Source organism: Mesocricetus auratus, unplaced genomic scaffold, assembly GCF_017639785.1.
Source record: "Mesocricetus auratus isolate SY011 unplaced genomic scaffold, BCM_Maur_2.0 Super-Scaffold_4256, whole genome shotgun sequence".
NCBI lineage: Eukaryota > Metazoa > Chordata > Mammalia > Rodentia > Cricetidae > Mesocricetus > Mesocricetus auratus.
In genome coordinates, this window is record NW_024429182.1 from 56,607,870 (window position 1) to 56,627,683 (window position 19,814).

Sequence of the window (19,814 nt, forward strand, 5' to 3'; positions counted from 1 at the left end):
AGTTGCCATATTGACAGGCTGGCTCCTGCGGAGGCTGAAAGAGTACTCTGCCCTGCCACACTCAGCTATCACCTGCTGCTGGGATTCAGTTTCCTAGAGTGGGTATATACAGGTGGATCCCTGAGGCCCTGGGACTTCATAGCTCATGAGGCTGTCTCCCCGGGGAACAGGGCCCAGAGTGCTGCAAGAAAGAAATCTGTTGGTGACCTGAGGCCTCTCTGCTCTTGGCATCAGGGTCTTGGCCAGGCCTTGGCAGGGCTCCCTGGAAGCCAGGCCAGCTGGGTGCTACATGACTGAAGCCCTTGGATGCATTTGGGACACAGGACTGGTAGAATGATTTGGGGACAGTTCCCAGGCTGGTGGCTGCAGGGAGGGTAGAGGGATTTGCATCTGGGACTGGCTTTTGTTGGCTCTTCTATAGTTCCAGCTCTAGAGGAATGCCCTCTCTATGCACTTCGGGGGAGCTACTGGTGTTCTGAGTGGTGTAGGGGAGGAAGACATGGCTTCCTCCAGTCTCCTAGGACCTTTTCCTGAACTCTGTGTTAAATGAGTCAAGTAGATTAACCAAAGGAACTTCCATTTTGATTACACAGATATGTATGTACATCCCTGAAGAGTTAGATGACTTTGGGTCAGAGCTGGAGGTAGAACCCCTGAGGTGAGGGGTGTTGTGTAGGTTGGCAAGCTATCTTGTTATACAGAGCTGACTTCAGGTAGCAGAAGTAGCCTGCCAGCTTTCAGAGCAGTGAGGGACACTGCCTGTGTGTGGAGGCAGCCTCCTGTGTCCCGGAGTCTTGAGGCTATCAGCATATGAAAGTCACCTGCTTCACCAGGGCAGAGCTTCTTAGGTGGGCTAGGGGACCTAGGGAAGCCCTGCAGGTACTCCATTTGCATCCTATCCTCAGACATGGGCTGGCTCCACCTATTGAATGGAGACAGAACACAAGAGCATCCAATGAGAGCTGTGAATTGGGGAATGTGTGGGGAATGCTTTATAAGCTCAAAGCCCTTGTCCATAATTACCCTTCTCTGCACTTCCTGGGCTGCACCTCTCTCTACTCTTCCATTCAAGGATGTAGCCTCTGTTTTCTGGGTGTTTCGGATGAATCACTCACTCATTTGAAACCCTATCCAGCTCTCCTAAGTGTCTCCATAGGATCAGGACAGGCCAGATGGGATGATGGGCCTTTTAAGCCACTCCTCTTCCCACATTCCTGGTGGATCTTTCTGCTCCACTCAGGCACAGTTCACGGACATAGAGGTTTTTGTCTTGGGGTTAGAATGGATATAGTAACCATATCCATCCATTATAACCATGCCTAAGGATTAAATGACTAGCCCTCTGTAGGAACAACTGAGCACAATTGCCTAGGAAGTCCCACTGTGAGAAAGAGATAGGACGCACAGGGCTACCTCAGCCCTGGGTGTTGCTTCTGCAGGCATACCCACAAGAGGTGGTGGGTTGGAGAACAGAAAGGCCTCTCTCCTCATCTTTGTATTCAGGGTGTTGAAAAATTCACAACAGAATTTTGTTTATACCTTGAAAAATAGTACAGGAAGAAGCAAGCCTCTGGAGGGGACTCAGACGTCATCTAGAATGTTCTAGAATTGAGGAATAGGTGAGCCTTATGGTTTGCGGGGGTGGGGGTGGGTTCCAAAGACTCTGGAGCTGTTTCCCAGGCAAATGGGCTTCAACTATGCTCAGTAGTTCCTTGCAAATAGGCAGATTCTACTGGCATAGTCTTACTCAGTTTCATCCTATAGGATGGAGGGGGAAACATAACACTCAGGCACCTGACTAAGCTCAGAAGGTCAGAAATTCAAGCTCCTAAAAGACATATGCCTATGGCTCTAGTACTAGGGAGGCTGGGGCAAGAAGTTACAAGTTCTAGGTCTGCCTGGGCCTACAGAGTGAGATTCTGTCCCGGAAAACAATGAGAAGACATTCACGATCCAGAGGCTGCCATGTCCATTACCCTCTCCCAGGCAAAGCTCACAGGTGCCTCAGTTTCTTTTCATGTAAGCCCATAAACACTGGTTCTTAGCTGTTGAAGGTTTTGGAGGGTGGTGTCGGCTTCCTAAAGAGAGCAGACCATGCAGGTCTGTCTGGGCCATAGCAGGGCAAGCTGGAGAAGAGCAGGTCTAGTTTGAGACCCACTGGAGAGCCAGCGTAACTTGGAGCAGCCCCAGGTTGACTGACTGTCCTTGCTATGTACTCCAAACTCTGTTGACAAGACCCTGTGTATTCTAAATTTCTTTGATGGGATCCTAATGACTGGTCACTGTCCTGATAGTTCCCTTTTAAGGAAGACTCTATTGAGAGATATCCCCCAGGACAGGCCTGACTCCTGAGTGATGCTGGGGTCTCTCTTTCTTGGCCTTTGCTAGGGCCCACAGCATCCCCATGCCATCCCTAGCATGAGCCTCCTCTTCCCGAGCTTGGTTGACAACTTCTAGCTTCTATAGAGTCTTCCTGGCCAGGCTTCTGTGGGGGCTGTGGATTGGGAGGATGTGGGATCCCCATGTGCTTGCACCAGGCCCCACTGGCAGATCCTCTGACCCCTCAGAGTACCTGGACCCCTCCGAGTCTTAGCATAGCCCCATGAGAACCATACATATGTGGAATCCCTGAGCTGCCATCAGATGAGGCTCAATCTGGCTATTCCACCAAAAACACCATCTTATGTGGAACCGAAAGCCTGATTTTTCTGCATGTTCTACCTGCCCCCATCCCCGTATGTGTGCATCCGCGCACGCGCGCATGCACGTGTGTGTGTGTGTGTGTGTGTGTGTGTGTGTGTGTGTAGGGGTTGGTTATAGGGAGGATAATAAAGTTTTAAGAAACAACCAGATGTGTGTGTGTAGGAGTTGGTTGTAGGGAGGATAATAAAGTTTTAAGAAACAACCAGAAAGAATTCTATGGGGTTCGGGGAGTCTTATTAGTTGTCAGTATATAAGCAGCATTTTTGAGTAAACAAGTGGCTGTCTATGTGGTGCTATAGCAACCTTCCTGGAATCAGTGGGTATGTCCTGAGGGCTCTCTGCCCTGTGACTGCCTCAGGTAGGCATGGTGCTTAGTGACTTCCAGTTTGTGTGGGTTGACAGAGGAGCTGTACTCAGGCCATCTGAGAACTTGTCTCCATTTTTATTTCAGCCTGGCCCCTGACATCCCAAGGTCCTGGAAGGCAGCTCTGTCTCATTCAAGTAATATCTCCATGTCCTGAGGCTCCTAGACCAAGCACTAACTTCTCTGTCATGGCTCATTTTTGTCCCCAACATATGTTTCTATTTATTGTTTGGGATTTCCATGCAATGCACCCAATCACACTTGCTTCACATTCCTCCCAGGTCCACCCTCTCACCCCCATAAGCACCCCACCCCCATAAGAAAACAAAACAAAACACAAAAAATCCCCACCATGTCCAATTTGTGTTGCCCATATATGCACTGGAGCCTGGCCAAGCTCCCAGTGGTCAGCCCCTTAAAGAAAGCCGAGTCCTTCCCCACTGCCCACCCCCACCAGAAGCCATCGGCTGAAAAAAGTTACACCTCAGCATCTTTATCACAGTTTTTAAGACCTCTCTTCAATAGCTTCCTATCTGGACTGTTTCTTTGGGGGTGGGGTGGGGAGGGCATTGTCAAAGAAGCCATTAATGTCTCTCATTCTCAGTTATGAGTCTGCAGTCATCAATATCACTGTGAAAGATGCCTCCCTGCCCATAGCAGCTGGTGGCAGTGCTAATCATGGACATCAACATGGTTGCCTGTGTCTGTTATGGCTCTTTACACATATGGATACTGAGTTGCTTGACCTCATCCTGGGCCTTGGTTTCCTCATTTCCCAGGTGGAGAGGCCTCATTGCTTGAAGGCCCTTCTGTTTTAGGCCTCTGTCCTCTTTAAGGCTCCCTTCTTGTCCCTGAAGGCCCTATGGATGCTACTCACTGTTATGGCTTGGCAGGAAGATGAGACTGTGGGTTTGACTGTAGTAGGGTGGAGGGGCTAGGAGGGTGAGAAGGTTTAAAGGTCACTATGGTTCCTAGTATGTCTTGAGTCTCCCTCCTTATACTTCAGTCCACATCTGAGAAGCAGTGAGAACATTAGCCTGGTGGTCTGGGTTTTCTTGGGTTGAGAAGCTGCTGCCTAGGCCTGTGTGAAGCCAGGCTTGGAAACAGGTGACTGGGGGCTGGATTGGGCTCTGGGACCTAAGGAGGGCTTGTATTCTCTGGGACCTCAGGAGTGGGCCCTGGGGGATTAGGCAGAGTCTGAAGAGGGGTGGAGATGGCTCCCTTATGTGTCATGGGAACTCTGGAAGGGGATGTAGATACAAAGACAGCCCTTGCTGCTCCATGGCACTCTGGAGTGCCTAACAAGGACATTGAGAGGAAGGCTAGATAACAGAACCAAGCTCAGGCCATATAGGGACTGGCCAGGAGAGAAAAGGATCTTGTGTTCTAGTGGATTCCATCTCCTACACTCAACTAGTATCTGAGCTTTAGTGGGAGGGGACCTGGTCCTGGAGGCTAGGGTTGTGGCACTAGGATCCATCACTCAACTTTCCTAGATCCTTCACTAGAGAAGACAAGATGATTCCATTCTTAGGGAAGCATCTCTGGTCAACATCAAGTACTCTTACCCAATCAGAACTCAGGAGGCCTGGTGAGCAAAGTAGGGGCAGCATTGTCTTAGAGCAGGAGAGAAAGCAGATACTGACCAGGAGGTGAGAGGTGGTTGGCTGGTAAGCTCCTATGCTGCCCAAAAAGCCCTGCTCTGCCTGTCTACCAGAATTATGCTTGGCAGGAATAGTTCAGCATCAATGAGAACTGAGGCTGTCTGCTCAGATCTGGCTACCCTAAGCAGAGTCTAGGTCCTGTAGTCCTGGACCCCTGTTGTCCTAGGTGGGACATAGGTCTGGCTCCACCCAGACCTCAAGTACACAGATACAGCAAGGAGGATGCATGGGGCTGAGAATGGTGAGGGAGATACTCTTGATCACCCAGAGGGAGACCTTAGAAGGGTGCCCACAGTGCTGGGAAAGTGGCTTTTGCTAAACCAGGAGGGCTCTCAGAACTGGGGGCCCAGAACTTCATGGAGGTATGTGCCACCTCTGTTGGGGACCATATTATACTGGGGATGCCATCTGGGGACTGAGGGAGAAATGGGGGAAATATCCCAGGAGCACTGGCCCTGGCCTTTCACCTCCATTCTGCTGGGTTGGGAGGCTGCTGCAGGTCTAAAGGCAGGGGCCAGTAATTTCCTTCAGGGCACTACTCCATGGGGTCCAGACACTTCTGTGGCCAGTGAGCACCTTTATTTTATTCAGTGATTTAACTAGTTTTTCTTGAGTCCAGCTGAAATTGGGATATTCCTGGGCCAGTTGCTCCCTCTGTTTCACTGTCTCTCTGGCATCTCCCATCACGATGGGGGTCTTGAGTATGTGTGTGTATGTGTGTGTATATGTATGGTGGGGTGTTGGGTGCAGGGGAGGGGGAGTCAGCTAAACATGGCTGTTGAGATTCCAGGGACAGTGGGTGACTATGTGAGCCAGGGTGGTCTTGGGAGGGACCAGCCAGCTGCCTTCCTGCCTTTGAGAGGCTTGCTCTGCATTGAGAAGGCAGGACTAGGAAGAGGTGGGGCTTGATGCTGAGGGGTGTGGCTAGAAAAGGGGTGTGGCTTGATACTTGAAAGACCAGGGAAGGGGTCTAGAGCTAGAAGGTCAGGCAGGAGTGCAGGAGGAAGGAAGAACCAGCCTCACCCGTCTAGGGGATTTCTCCTGCATATGACTGTGCATTTGCCTAGGTGTCTCATTGCCATCAGCCCTTTGTTGAAGGATACTTTTGCTGTCCTATGTCACAGGCAGAGGCAGGTAACTGGAGAAAGGACACAGTCTGGGTGGCAGGGGTCTCTCCTCTCTGTATGCTGGTTCAAAGATGGGAGAAGCTGGGGTTTGGGCAGGACCAAGCCAGTGCTCAAGTGGCAGAGGCGATCCCATGAAACAGGAGCCCTGCCACTCCTCTAGCGAATGTTCCTAGCACCCACTGGACACCAGGGCCTCGATAAGGGGACAAAGGCGCAGCTCTTGGGACAAATACTCATGGGCATTGTCAGCCCAGCCACTAGAGAGCTGAGGCGAGGCCCACAAAGGACCTGAAGAAAGGGCCCTCCCGCGCATGCCACCGTTGCCCAGGCGACGGCCCTCTCATGGAGAGGTCTGCTGGGCCATTGTCCGGGGCCTGCAGGACGTGTCACACACCAGATGGTCGTGTGCTGTCTAGGTCACTTATAGGGGGACAGAGTGAAGGAATGTGGCCAGCCCGGCAGGCCGGGGCACCATCTGTTCCCTTAGACTGTGGGCATCGGGCGGGCATTGAGCGTCCAGCCTGCCAGGCCCAGCCTTCTTCCCAGCTTTAATTAGGTAATTCCATAATTGGGCTTTATTTCAGGTAAATTGCATTTCACACCCGAGAGGGCTGCAATGGTCCTTGTGGGAGAACAGCACTTGGCCACTCTGCACAGTCCATAGTACAGCACTGAGGCCTGCAGGGTACAGCGACTGTGTCCTACTCAGATGGGCGGCCCTGAGCTCCTCATGGGCTGTAGCCTGCCCGGGCAATGCTGAGGGCCCTGGCTACAGTCAGTCACAGCCTGGGGTTTCCACAAATATTTACCCAACAAGGAAACAACAGCTTCTGCCTTTCAGCAACTGTTGCTGCAGAACCCCCCCCTTGAAGGTGGTTGAGGCCGGGAAGCCCGAGGCCTTAGTTGGCCTTCCACCCTTCCCTGCTAGGGATGGCTAGGGCTTGTCAGATCAGAAACCAAGATCTTGTAGTGGGAGCTTCCAGGACATTCAGACCTCTAAGAGCTTCAATGAAGGAGGAACTTCGGGGCTTTCCCCTCCTATGGGTCTCCAGCTACATCTCCACATTTGCACCCTTGATCCCATTGCTGGCCACCTGATGCCTCCAAAGACCCAGGGCACCTCCATCCTCCAAGTCTCAGATGCCTTCAGCCCTGATGGCCTGGCATATGAGGCAGGCCCTGGAAGGAGGACAGAACAGGGACAGAGTAGGTTCAACAAGTCCCTGTTCACAGCTCACTGTTTCTATTCACAGTGGATGGATCACAAAGAGTGACAGCCACAGAGCCAGGTGGGCAGGGTGGTACTCTCTTGGAATAGGCCTCTAGCCTAGTAGATGAATTGGACAGCCAGAGGAACATTGTAGTCCCAACAGGGAAACTGAGGCTTTGAGGGGAGCCCAGGAACTCCAGTACTTATTTGTACACTTCTATTTCAGGAATCAAACTCTTATGGTCTTGGGAGCTGGTCCTAGAAAGGGTCCACTCTTGAATGGCCTCTTGGGTCACCAGTAAGAGCCATCTTGGCTGGCAAGGACAGATGAGAGACCCTGGCACATGTCTGAGAGTGACTTCCTAGGCATATGTCAATGTTGTTCAGCTAAGCCAGGTCCTAACCCAGGCTCAGCTTCTCCCAGGGCTCAGGGTCTTCTGGGAATCAGGTGATAACTACATGGAGTAGAGAAGGATACCTGGAATGGAGGCCCAGGGCTGCTCCCAACCCAGCCCTGCTTAACCTTTGACATATCTTATTGTACATTTGATCCCTGGGAGCCGGGGCCTTCTCTGCATGGAGTGACTAATCATGCTCACTCTGTGACCTGGGTCCCAGGGAACTGTAGGGTCTTGTCCACAAAGAGACTGAGACTGTCCATGGGGAGTAGCAAGAGACAGGAGGTGGGGTAGGACAGAATTGAGGTTGAAAGCTATGTTATTCTAAAGACCACCCCCAGACACTCCCAGAAGTAAGCATGTGCCAAGATCAATCTGGGATATCCCAAGTTTATTTGGAAAAGCCTCTCAATCAAGATCATACTATAAAATTCATTAAAACAGAGATTCTGAATCACCAGAGATTACCCTGATTTCTGTGAGGTGCAATGCCCAAGGAACCAATCCTGGGAGATATGGTGATGCCCCTAAACTTGCCATGGTTCAGCTGCTGGCTGAGGGATGCGATGTGATGAGGCTGGAGCCTGAGCATCCGTCCAGCACCTCTGTTTAGCACGGAGTGGGAGGCAGGCTGCACATATAGGGCATGTAGGGCCTGCTGGCCCCGCTGGCCACTTTGAGGAAGGGAGCTGTCAGTACACACTGGCTAGGGTGGACAGTGGACATTCCCTTGCTTGGGATATCCTTTGAGGGAAGCTGGGAACCCCTAGGGTATCCTACCCATGTGGTCATCATCGCTAGAGAGTGAAGGAGTCAGACTCTAGCCTACTAAGCTCCCATTGGCCTGTAGCCTGCAGTGTGGGCTGGGCATGCCCTGCCTGCCTGCTCTCACTTGGGCCCTGGATTCAAGGCTGAGGGTAGGGACCCCAGACACTGTCTGATTCTTCCTGTCTCCCTTTAGAAAGCTACTTGACATCACCTCGACAGACCTCTCTCTGCCTAAGTTGCATCCTAGCCCTACACAGATGCTCCCCGTCACCATGTCCCAGCCATAAGGTGAGCAACATCACCTTAATAGGAATGACAGTTCTGGCCTGAGAGGAACCTCATGCCTAGCCAAGTTCTAGTACCCACTGACTGTGCCTTGGTGAGCTCCAGGTTCAGGCTGATGGTTTAGCCCATGGATTTTGGGGCCTCGGGGAGCTAGAATGTCATATCAGGCCTTCAAAGGGGGGGTGAGGACCGGGTGAGTGTCCCTGTTGAGAGGGAGGTGGAGCAGACCTGTGGGGTTACCCTGGGCCTCCCCTTCTGAGCTCCTTCAGGAGCCCTCATCAGGGACCACCTGGGGCACGGTCAGCTGTTCATAGGTGGGCAGGCTGTTGCTGGGCAGGAAGAGCTCAGGGTTGATGGAGCCACCATCATCACTAGCCACCATTTGTGGCCTGCTGTTGCAGGATGGATCACCCTGGTGCAGGGACAGCAGCTGGTGGAGCATGTCTGTGATGATCACCAACCTCTGGTCCAGTTGTGTCACCTGTGGGGACAGAAGCAGAGTTGACCATGGTGCTTGGGACAGGTTGTTGCAGGCCACCTGAGGACCTGCCTGGGCATGCAGGACCTGAAAGACAGAGCATGACACATGTCCTTATAGATGTGTGTTGAATTTATGTATGCATGCCTGAGAGGCTCTTGTTCACCCTAATGTGCATGTCTATGTGTGCTTTTTGGGGTACAGTACAGTAGTATCCATACACACATATTAGCCCTTTCCTGTTTCTACATAGACCTAGTGGCTGGGAGTTACTTCTTAGCCTCCTCCCAGGATTTTTGATCTTTGAGACTCTGGACTTCTGTCGCCTCTAACACAGCCTCTGGCTTTTTGAGACCAAGTGGAGAGCAGAGGAAAGAGCACAATGGGTAGAAGTTCAGAGGCCAAGAGCTATGTCTGGCTCAGCTTGGAGGGGATTGGAGCCCAACACAAAGGGCCTCACTGGGAGGGGCTGGCACCTGGAGAGAGGGATTGGGACACCTGAAGGTTGAGCAGGCAGAGGCTGAGTAGACCATGGAATAGTGCCAATCCCCAGAGGTATCTCAACAGGTACTAATTTAGGACAACACCATTTTTCTAGGTCCCCATTGATCAGGGCAGTGACCGAGTGGAGTTCTGGACCAGGTGGTCCCTACCCCATGCCTGTAAAGGGCTTGTTTTGCTCCAAGAACTAGGCATCCTCTAGCTAAGAAACTAGAGGGGAGGTAGAGGCAGGGAAGAACCTGAGACAAATGGGTGCAGAGTAGGCACTTGACAAGGGCCACACTTGTGCTTGTAGGAGACAATGGAGAGTCACTGGAGAACTCCTTAGAAAGAAGGAGCTGTTGTGCAAGGGGTTGGGGCCCAGCCCTGGGGGTCTGAAGTGGACAGCCACTCTCTTTCTCCTCTAGAAGAGAAGACCTGTCTAGGGAGGCCAGAGCTACCACACAGTCCCGCAGGGCCAGGGACTGCTCCAGGGCCAGTTGGAGGACTGGGTGGGGGGGATACATGAACCTAACCAGTATAAGCAATAGAGCAGGGCTTGTGAGTGAGTACGGGGACCTCAGACTCTAAGAACATGGGGGTGGTTCTCTGAGTGTGCTCTGTTAGTTAAGCAGGGACCTCCCTTACCCCCACATGGAGACCTGGAATAAAGGGAACACCAGTGATGCAGGGATGAAGCCAGAGGTCTTGACAGATGGCCTCATATGGTCAGACCTGCAAAGCTGCTTTAGGGAAAACCATGAGATGACTCAGCCAACTGCTGACTGCTGGCCTCAAAACCTAGTTGACTTGGGCCCTGAGGACAAGGGGTAGTCAGTGGCCAGCCCCCATCTTCCTGAACAAGTGTGTACCATGGGTGAAGCCTGTGTCCTAGGCAGACTCCTGAGGCTTTCAGTAGTGGCTCATCCCTACTACTTGTTTGTATTCTGAAAGGGCTAGATGGAAGTCTCCAGGCTTGAGGGTTCACACTGGGAGACTGACACTTTGGGCTTAAGAGTGCCTTGGGTGGAAGCTAAAGCTCAGTTGTCCCTGGTAGGTGAAGCTAGGGTTTCTGCCCTGTCTGAGCCTCCCCAAGCTCTGCACCGAAGGAGGGCTGCCTGAGGCTAGTCTTGGTCTGGCTTCATGCAACTTTAAACACAGAGTCAATTTGAGTAGGCAGTGAGAAGAGCACCAGTTGCCTCATGGGAGACAGATCGTTTCATGAATGTTTACTAACCCACAGTTGAACACCTGTGGACACCTTACCTTTGCTAAAGGACAGAGTCCTTACAGAGAGTTCTCGGGATGGGAGGAGGGCTGTTTGACACCTCCTGCAGGGCAGCTGCCACAGGGCCCACCAATACTTTTTGTGCCACTCTAGGCTACCCCTGAAGTGTCCCTGGATAGTTCCCAAGCTCACAATGGCCCTATGGTTGCTGCTTATGTCAACTGGGGTTGAAGAGTCTGTTTGGGTCCAAAGGTGTCCTATTGGCCAAGCGGCTAGAGGCAGGATATAGGTTAGAGTCCTAAGGAGGTTCAGTATCTGGAGCCTTAGTGTACTTCTGTCACCTTGTTTGAAGGACAGTAGGACTGTGGAGATAGGAAATAGTGCAGGGGATCTCTGAACACACGGACTCCTCCAACTCTCTGGTTGCTTGAGAGTTTGCCTGGATTCCATGGCCGTGTGTGGGATCTTTCTGAGTCCTCTTGGCCATCCACAGGATTCTCCTAGATTGTCCAGCTGCTGACAAATAGGGCCGCCTTGCTTGCCCTGGCCATCACGGTGATGAGCAGTAACTTGTGGTTGAGTTCTGTAACCTTTCTAGCCTTGATCAGACCAGATTGCTTCAGCAGCTTGGCCTGGGATGGGGATACCAGGGTTTGGGTTCAGGGTACAGGACCTTAGGATACATTCAGGCTGAGAATCCTGTTGGTCAACCCAGGGCCCTCTGTAGGGTCATAGGAGAATAGTTTTTGGGGAAAATTCATAGGTTACTGTTAGAGGTCATATTTTTTTGGGGGGGTTTCGAGGCAGGGTTTCTCTGTGACTTTGGAGGCTGTCCTGGAACTAGCTTTTGTAGACCAGGCTGGTCTTGAACTCACAGAGATTTGCCTGCCTCTGCCTCCCAAGTGCTGGGATTAAAGGCATGCGTCACCAACACCTGGCCAGAGGTCATATTAAAATTTTTTGCTACCCAGTGAAGAGTCATCAGATACCATCTGGCAGTAGAGGAGTTTGTGGGAAGTTGGCCTGTGTGGATGTCATATACTCAATTTATGCTCTTGCCTGGATCTTGGTGGTTGGTTGTAGTGCTTGCCAGCTAGTCTGTCTAGCACAATTTGGGGATCAGGGGTTACCCTGTCAGATAGGACAGCTTGGTGCAGAGACCTGGCCATGCATGCTCCTTGTTGCCTGTTACCTAGCTGGGAAGTAAACCAAACTGTTGTTCACTGAGTGTGATGTTCAGGAGTCTGGGGAGCTTGCTGCCAAGGCCGTGCTTCTACATTGAGGGCAGGTGGTCTTAGCTTGCTCTTCTGGCCTCTGCCTCCTTCCTGACCACTTAGGCTCCCAGAGCAGCCCATAGAGAGCCTCTATGCTCTTCATGCCCAAGCCCGTGTCCAGACCTGCTGGGTCATTGCAGGGAGGGTCCTGGCCTGGATACAGTGACTCCTCAGCTTAGAACTCAGCTCCAAAGACAACACTTCAGCAATTGTTCCCAAAGCCACCAGGCTCTACTTTTTTCCTTTCGAGTTTTGAATGCATGGGCAGAAAGCTTGGGAACACTCTGCCCATTGCTGAGTAGGTGGAGGCAGGGAGCCACGTCACAGCAGTCAGGTGCCCAGAGTGGTGCCATCACCTTCAGGGAAGGCAGTGCCTGATCTGGGCTCTGGGATAGTGTTCTCCAGGACCCACTGGGACAGATCAGCTTTGGGGATCTCAGATCTTACCACTATTTGCAACTTGATAGTGATTAGCAGGGCAAGGTAGACAAAAGCCTTGTTGTGCCCTGTCTCTGCTCACCTAAGTAGAAGCCATAGATGACCTCTGTGGGCCTCAGAAGAGAAAAAAGCAATTAGAATAACAGCTAGTTAGGGAGCCTGCGGGCAGTGATGATCAAACTCAAGGTTACAGGGATTCCTGTTTGATGTGGTTATGGATTTGTTTTCAAAGGAAAATCTTGAAGAGTCTTTTCAGAATGTTTTTTTTTTCAGAACCTGCCCAGCCTTGATCCTTGGTCAGGGCCCCCAAAACCTTGTCCTTGTGGATTGCCTTAGCCAGCTTAGCCTGGGGTGGGTACACCTGGGCTTGGGTTTAGGGTGTAAGGCCCTGGGATGCATTCAGGTTGGGGATCATTGTTGGTCAGTCCAGGGCCCTCTGTAGGGTCACAGGAGAATGGCCTTTGGTGCCTTGAGGGACATCCATAGGTCTCCTTTAGATGCCATATTAAAAATGTTTGATACCTAGTGAAGAGCTATCAGATGCCAATGAGCCTGTGGGGAATCAGCCTGTGGGAGGTAGGCACAAGACAGAGTGCATAGGAGCCTAGAACCCAGGTGAGCTGCTTCCTGGGCTCAGTTGACCCTGAGCTTCTGCTGGCCTCCACTTCCGCATCTTATGGATCAGGCAACAAGGCCTGGGTAGAACACTGGCTGGCAGGCTCTGATGATTCTCAGCCTTACCCTAGGCTGCCTGCCCATCACTCCTCCTCTATCCCCCCTCTCCCCAGCACCCTGACACCACCAGCAGAGAGACACCTCTTTAGAGCTGTCTAGGCTAAGCGTGGCCCTCCTTTGCACAGAAGGAAGTCTGCTGGAGTACTACAGGAGAGGGTTAGCAAGCCAGCAACAATTGGTGGGCCTTTACTAAGCACTTACGGGGCACTGGGGCTCCAGTGGGTTTGTTTATACATGATGCTCCTTCAAAACACAAGAGAGCTTACCACATCTCGGCATGATGATTTGTCCTTTCAAATACCCCACGGGGCTGCTAAAGTCATCTCCTCCATCCTACCCCTTTGCTGGCCTTCTGCTATGGAACTTTCCTCCTGCCTCCCAGAACTATTCAGCTGGAGACCAGGATCCCTGGACAGTTCTGTCCTCCAGCCCAGCCAGTCTCTTCTTCCCTCGGGACTGTTGGAGTAGTGTCTACTGGCTGGTCTCCCGCTTCAGCTTATACACAATGGTCCTTTCAAAATACACAACATCACTGTCTGGCCCAGGAGCCACCTTATAACTCACTCCTGTTTTCCACGTGGCCTTTTATCTTTCTGTCTCTTGACTTAGAAAAAGCGTGTGCCTGCCTCAGGGCTGTCCACTCTCAGCCCTTTCTTTGCCCTGCTGTGGTCTTACCAGCCCACAGTTATGGTCTCCTCAGGGTGCCTGGCATCATCTGTTAGTCACCAGTTTCTCTCACTGGAACTGGGTCATGTCAGATGTGGGTCTCTGTCCATACTTGTTATAGTACTCTAAGTTCAGGGAAGGATGCCACCAATGCTAGACACATGTGAGCACTTTCACCTCAGAGTCTAAGCCCGAGGGGAATGAAGGAGTTTTACCTTCTCTCAGAGCATTCAGGGAGGGGGTGCTGCCTTGCTGCCTACAGGCCCCACCCTCACTTAGCACTCATCTGTATGGCCAGACCATGGAGAACTTCCATGAGTTGTACAGGGTCAGCTGGAGCTTGTATAGGCTGGTCTTCTGGAGTGGATGCCAGCACACATTAAGTGTGGTGACTGAAAGAGGATGCATTTGCAGTTATATTTATGACTTTCAGTGCTCTGGCTTTTGTAGAAAAGCCTGCATGCAGTATCTCTGGTGACAATTATCAGGGTGGCCTTCTGTCCTTTGACTTCCAGGACCCACAAAGCACATAGGTGAGCAGTCCTGAGAATGCAGGCAGGGTCCAATCTGGGTGCTTCTAGGTCATGTAGAACAGTCTCTGTACCAATCCCAGGGCCTCCATTTTATAAAGCAACATCTCCAACCCCAGTTGTTCATTTCACAATGTCTAAGAAGACCCGGTGTGGTGACTTCAGCAGATGCAAGTGAATCTCTGTGAGTTTGAGGCCAGTCTATATAGTGAGTTCCAGGCCAGCCCGGGTTACATAAAGAGACACTGTCTCTAAGAAAAAAATACAAAAAAATAATGACTCGACTCCTTGTCTTGTTTATGCAGATAAACACTTGACTCTCACCAGCATACCAGAAAAATTACCTATGCCAACAAACAGATATTCCTGATCACCAGAAACACCAGTCACATGAGTTCATCAACCACACCATATGGGACCTGGGACTACAAAGAGCACCCCAAGACTGAGATGTGGCAGGCACCCCTACTATTCACCAAGTCATTCCTCAAGAGCCTCACCCAGGAAAACTGTCACAGCAGACTTTTGCCTTTGTCTGTGACACTTAGCCCACTTTCTATGGAGCCTGCCATCCAGATTTGCAGCTGAACAGTTTTACACAAACCTGTGGTTCATAAGACTTTTTACCTACAGCTACTTCCTTGCACCTGCCTCTCTAACCCTTTCTTGGACCCCTACCACCATACGTACATTCACACACACATACATGCACACCCGTGTAAGTACTCATTCAAAGCCAGCCCCTTCAAGCCTCTGCAGACATGGCCTGGCTCCGGCCAGCAGTCTCACCCCTGACCCAGACGCCTGCACTCCCCTCGTTTGCTTTGCTCTGGGCAGCATCTGCTGACCTTTGTTCTCAGACCTATGCCTTCTTCCCTCAGCTTTTCTACCACACGGATGAATGTCATCTCCCTCTGCGACCCTCCCCAATCCTTTCTCACACAGACCCTGAACACATCCTCCTCAGTTTTACCTGGGGACCTTTGCACTCACTGGACTCTGTGGCCTGGAAAACCCGCTCTCCACTACTCTGTGGACTTTCAGCTCAAATGCCCACTGCTCTCCCGCTTATCTCATTTCTCCCAGCACACGTTTGACTGTTGCCCCTCCATGGAATTCCTGAGTTTATCAATTTACTTGTTTATTGTCTCTCCTTCAAACCCAAGGATCCCGAGGTCAGGTCCTAAGTGTGCCATTCCTGTTGAGTTCCTGACAGTCATCAATGTCTGACACATAGTAGGTGCTCACAAACTCATGTGATCTAGTACAAATATTTGTTGAATGAGTAAATTAATCTCTGGCCTTTCTCTTAAGATGAGGGAGTAAGAAGCCCCCAAGGGCCCTAGAAGACACTGGGTAAAGGTCAATGGGGTTAGCAATTGCTGGCAAGTCCTTTCATGTTCATTGTTTTATAAAGACTCTTTGTATGTGAAGGTTTACCTTTTGACATATAGATCACACACATTTTCTCTTACATGCTGTTTGTTTTGCAACTGCACTTAAGGTGACCATTGCTTTTCCAAATAGGAGCTTCATTTATTTTTCTCTTTTATGGTTTCTAAGTCAGTGTGTACTTGGATCACCCTTCCTCAGCCCAATGTGAATTTTTCTGGTGCTTTTTAGGTTTGCATTTCACCTTTAAACCTTTGATATGTGTGGGGTTGATACAGGTTTCCCTGTAGTGGTTAATCCCTCACAGAGTGGTGGTATCTTTTCTACATACCAAGTTCCTTGCGTGTCTGTTTTTCTAGGGTTCACTGTAAACAGCTCCCTCCCTGTCCTGCGTTTCACTATGCAGACCAAGCCAGCCTGACACTTATGTTCCTTCAGCCTTAGTCTTCTAAGTGCAGGGATCACAGGCCTGTGACTACACACACACACACCTGGCTTCTAAGTAGCTTTAATCCCTCCCAGGCAACTCTGTTGACTTTGCTCTTGACTCCCTAGCCTGAGCTGGGAGACCCTTGTCACCTCTCCTACACAATCCCATAGGCTCAGGTCACTGGGCCTCCCTTCTGTTTCTTTTCCAGCAACTGAAGTCAACCTTGGTGCTCATATGACTCACCCCTCACCCTGTCTTCAGAGTGCTGTCTCATACAATGAGCTGTCAATGTCCCTGGGCCAGCACTGTGTGGCCCCAAGGTACAGGACACTAGGTCATCTCCTCCCTCCTAGGTACCCCTTTTGCTTGGAACTGTCCATTCCATAGTTTCTCTGCTCTGTGTCAGCTGATGACAGCTTCAGGGACAAAGGTCCTGGAGCTGAGCAGTGGCAGGCTTGGGGCCCCATAGCCCCTAGCTCCTGACAACACTGAGGGCCTCTGCCTGCCTGCCTGCCCTGGAAGCTGCCTATATCCACCTGGCAGGTAGTGGAGGTTGGGGAGACCTAAGTTCAGAATGGGAACTCCATTTTCTCCCAAAGACTGGCCAGCTCTTGCAAGCCTCCAAGAGTCCTGTTTGCAGAGGTGTCTCCATGTCAGGGTGCTTAGGAAGTGGCTGTCCTGCCTGCTCAGACCCCCTTGTGCAGATTCTGCTGCAAGCATGTAGACGGCCTGAAAAAGTGGAAGCTGAGAGGCCCTGTTAATGCTGGCGGCAGGCACAGGCCCCACCTGCATTGAATTCTCTTCTCACGGAGTCCTGGAAGTTTGAGGATTCCAGACAGAACATGTTGTACCAAAAGCCAGAGCTTTTAGCCAGACTAGGTGGGCAATGGCGGCAGGTGAACATGGCCAGATGGGGCTCAGGCAGTTGATCAGGGCTGCCCACTTGGACCTGCACCACACCCTGTGTCCCAAGCAAACACAAGCAGGTCTGTGGCTGCTGCCACAGGAACCTCACCCCCCTTCCCCTGTCCCCAGTCTCCCCAGACCTGGAGCTTGTTCTGTTTGCCCTTTGTTCATGTCTAGCTCTGCCTGTCACTTTTGGGACCACCTGTCAGTGTGAACACTGGTGAGCTTCTTGCTCATACAATAGACATTCCTGTCACCCTCCAGGAACCAGGTGGGGGAAAGGGATGCTCAACCTCTTGGTTCTTGCTTTCTCTCTCTCTTGCTACACTTGTTTCTTAGTGGATAACGTCACTGGGCCTCTGACTATGGCCTGGGTCCATCCCTGTTACCACACTGACCAGGACCTGCCTTGCCTCGGTGGGCTCTGGGTGCTGCTGGGAGCTTGCTCTCTGTGGGATTGTTCTGTGACTTGGCTCATTTTAGATCTTCCTCTAGATGCTTCTTTCTTGAACATTCTCAAGTTCCATCTAGCCACAGACATAGTCCCAGTTTTTTCTTCCAACCCAGGTTTTTCCCTGGTCCCTTGGGCATCTCACGCGTCTCTCAGGGTACAGGGTGGGATCCCCTTACCACTGCCCCATTTCTGGTCTGAGTGCTGTCACTCCATGCCCATTGAGTCTAAGAGCACTTCCCTGGCCCCCAATATCAGCGGCACCTACAACCTTGGTAAGTGTTCTTATACCACACCCAACCTAGGACTGTCCTTGAACCAGACCCTAGGAACAGCCATGCATGCTTCTCCCTGCCTGTCTGTGTATAATCTGCTTGCTAGGCAATGCCTTCCTTCATTGCACTAAGCCAGATACAATCAGGAGTATTAGAAACATGGTTCCCCATGTCTCTTTGTATCACCTGGGTGCTGGCTTTCATGGGTGTCAGCTTTCATGTTGGTCTCTACAAGGTTATATGGACCTGCACAGTCTACAGTAACCCTTTCTGTAAAATAAAGACATTCAGCACTGCCTCCCACTTCTCCCTGGGGCCTCCTCTACCAGGTGCTTGGCTAGCGACAGGGTGTTTACCTTCCCTAGCTCCTGCATGAGACACTGTATCCCTCCATGGCAGTTTTGACATCAACAGTAATATGATCTAGGTGTGGCGGTCCACTTGCTTGTTTTTGCTCAACGCAGGCTTTGAGGCCACCGGTTAGAACATGTCAAGGGCACTTGCTTCTTGGGGTGGCTGCACATGTAGTGGGCCTCCCTGAAGGGACCTGAAGTGCCCCAACCCGGGTTCTGATGCTGGACAAGGGAACCAGGGAACAACCCAAGTCCATGAATGTCCTGTGCCTGTAGCATGCCTGGCGGGGACCCCTGTTCTGGAGGATGGAATGCTAGTGTCAAGAGCAAGGTGGCACCGCGGTGGTTACCTTACCTGCCTCTGGCTCCCACTGCCCCTTACCCCCTGGTGATCCCTAAGTATCTGTCCCTGTTGCAGGTTTTCTATCTATGACCCAGTCTCCCCAGGACCTGCCTCCTGGGCATGGCTTCCTGGTTCTCAGTTGCTGGTTCCTTATAGACTATTCTCTTTCCAGTTTATTCACTGGCCTCCTTTCCCTTAGTCTCCACTTTGAATCTGGTGTCTTTAGAGGATACCTCCTGCTTCTCATGGCTTACCCAACACACCCAGCTCTTGGACTTCTCCTCATAATAGTTGGTGGTCTTCAAGACATTCATCCTGGGCCCTTCTTTGTCCCCTCTCCTGGTTAGGACCTGAGCCATGCTTCAGGCTCCACTACCACTCTCTGCGGATGGCTCTCTTTCCCCACCACTAGACTCTATGCCTCTCCCAGCTCTTACCCTAGAGTGAACTCTGACTGACCTTAATCAGCCGACTCCTGCCAGCCTAGGCCTCCTGGCCTTCTGGGACCCTCCAGGCCCTCTGCACCCGCTGAACTATAAGGAGCCACCTCCCTCTCTTAAGTAATCAGTGTTGCTCTCAGGCTTTCTTTCCTTTCCCACAGTCCTTTGTATCTGTACACCCTGGATGGCCTTCCTCCAGTCTGCTGCTGAGAGCTCAGGACTCTTGTGCTGAGCCTGGTTGTCTGTCTCTCCAGGACAGACAAATAAAAGGAGGCTCTTGCTTCACCCATGCCTGGCTCACAGCAGGCTCTCAATACAGACCCACAGGATGAGATGCAGGAATCATGGTTACCATAGGCTAGAATGATCTGGAACTCTGCTGGTCGGTGACTGAATAGCCTGGCTACTTGTATGCACTGTGGATTCACATACCTGTAGATGTGTGTGTGGCATCGGGCACAGACTCTATGGAACTGAGTGTGCTTATGTGCCAGAAGTCAGGAAGCTGGGAGCTATTTCTGGAAAGCAGAGGCCATGTTGGCAGCAGGGAGCTGGGCAGGCAGTTCTGAGGTGAAGGTGAGAGACATCTAGCTAGGATCCCAAGCTCTCAAAGCCCTGCCCAACCTCCTGGGGCCTGAACATCCTGCCTGCTGCTGTTCAGACTCTGTCCCAGCCTGGAGATTGAAGGGGCCCCATGACTCAGCCAGTCAGTCATCCAAGCCGCAGCTGTGGCTGACCCAGGTGGGCAGGCAGCCCCCAGCCCAGCCTGCAGAACGGGATGGGGCCCCACTCCCTCCCCTGTTTCCTGCTTCTACTCTGAGACAGGATTTTCTGAAGTCAGGACCCCTGAGGCTGGAGTCAGACTGGAGTCTAGGC

The 19,814-nt window shown here is 51.6% G+C and overlaps 1 protein-coding gene across 1 annotated transcript in view; it reads right to left on the reverse strand.

Annotated features, from left to right (window-relative positions):
- Window positions 1-7,842: 7,842 nt before the first annotated feature.
- The window catches only part of Kcnq1 (potassium voltage-gated channel subfamily Q member 1), a 318,938-nt gene continuing 306,966 nt past the window's right edge, over window positions 7,843-19,814 (reverse strand). Inside the window, exon 16 of the mRNA XM_005064141.4 lies at window positions 7,843-9,000. Coding sequence (XP_005064198.1) covers window positions 8,785-9,000 — 216 coding nt within the window. The 3' untranslated portion in view covers window positions 7,843-8,784. The remainder of the gene's footprint in view (window positions 9,001-19,814) is intronic.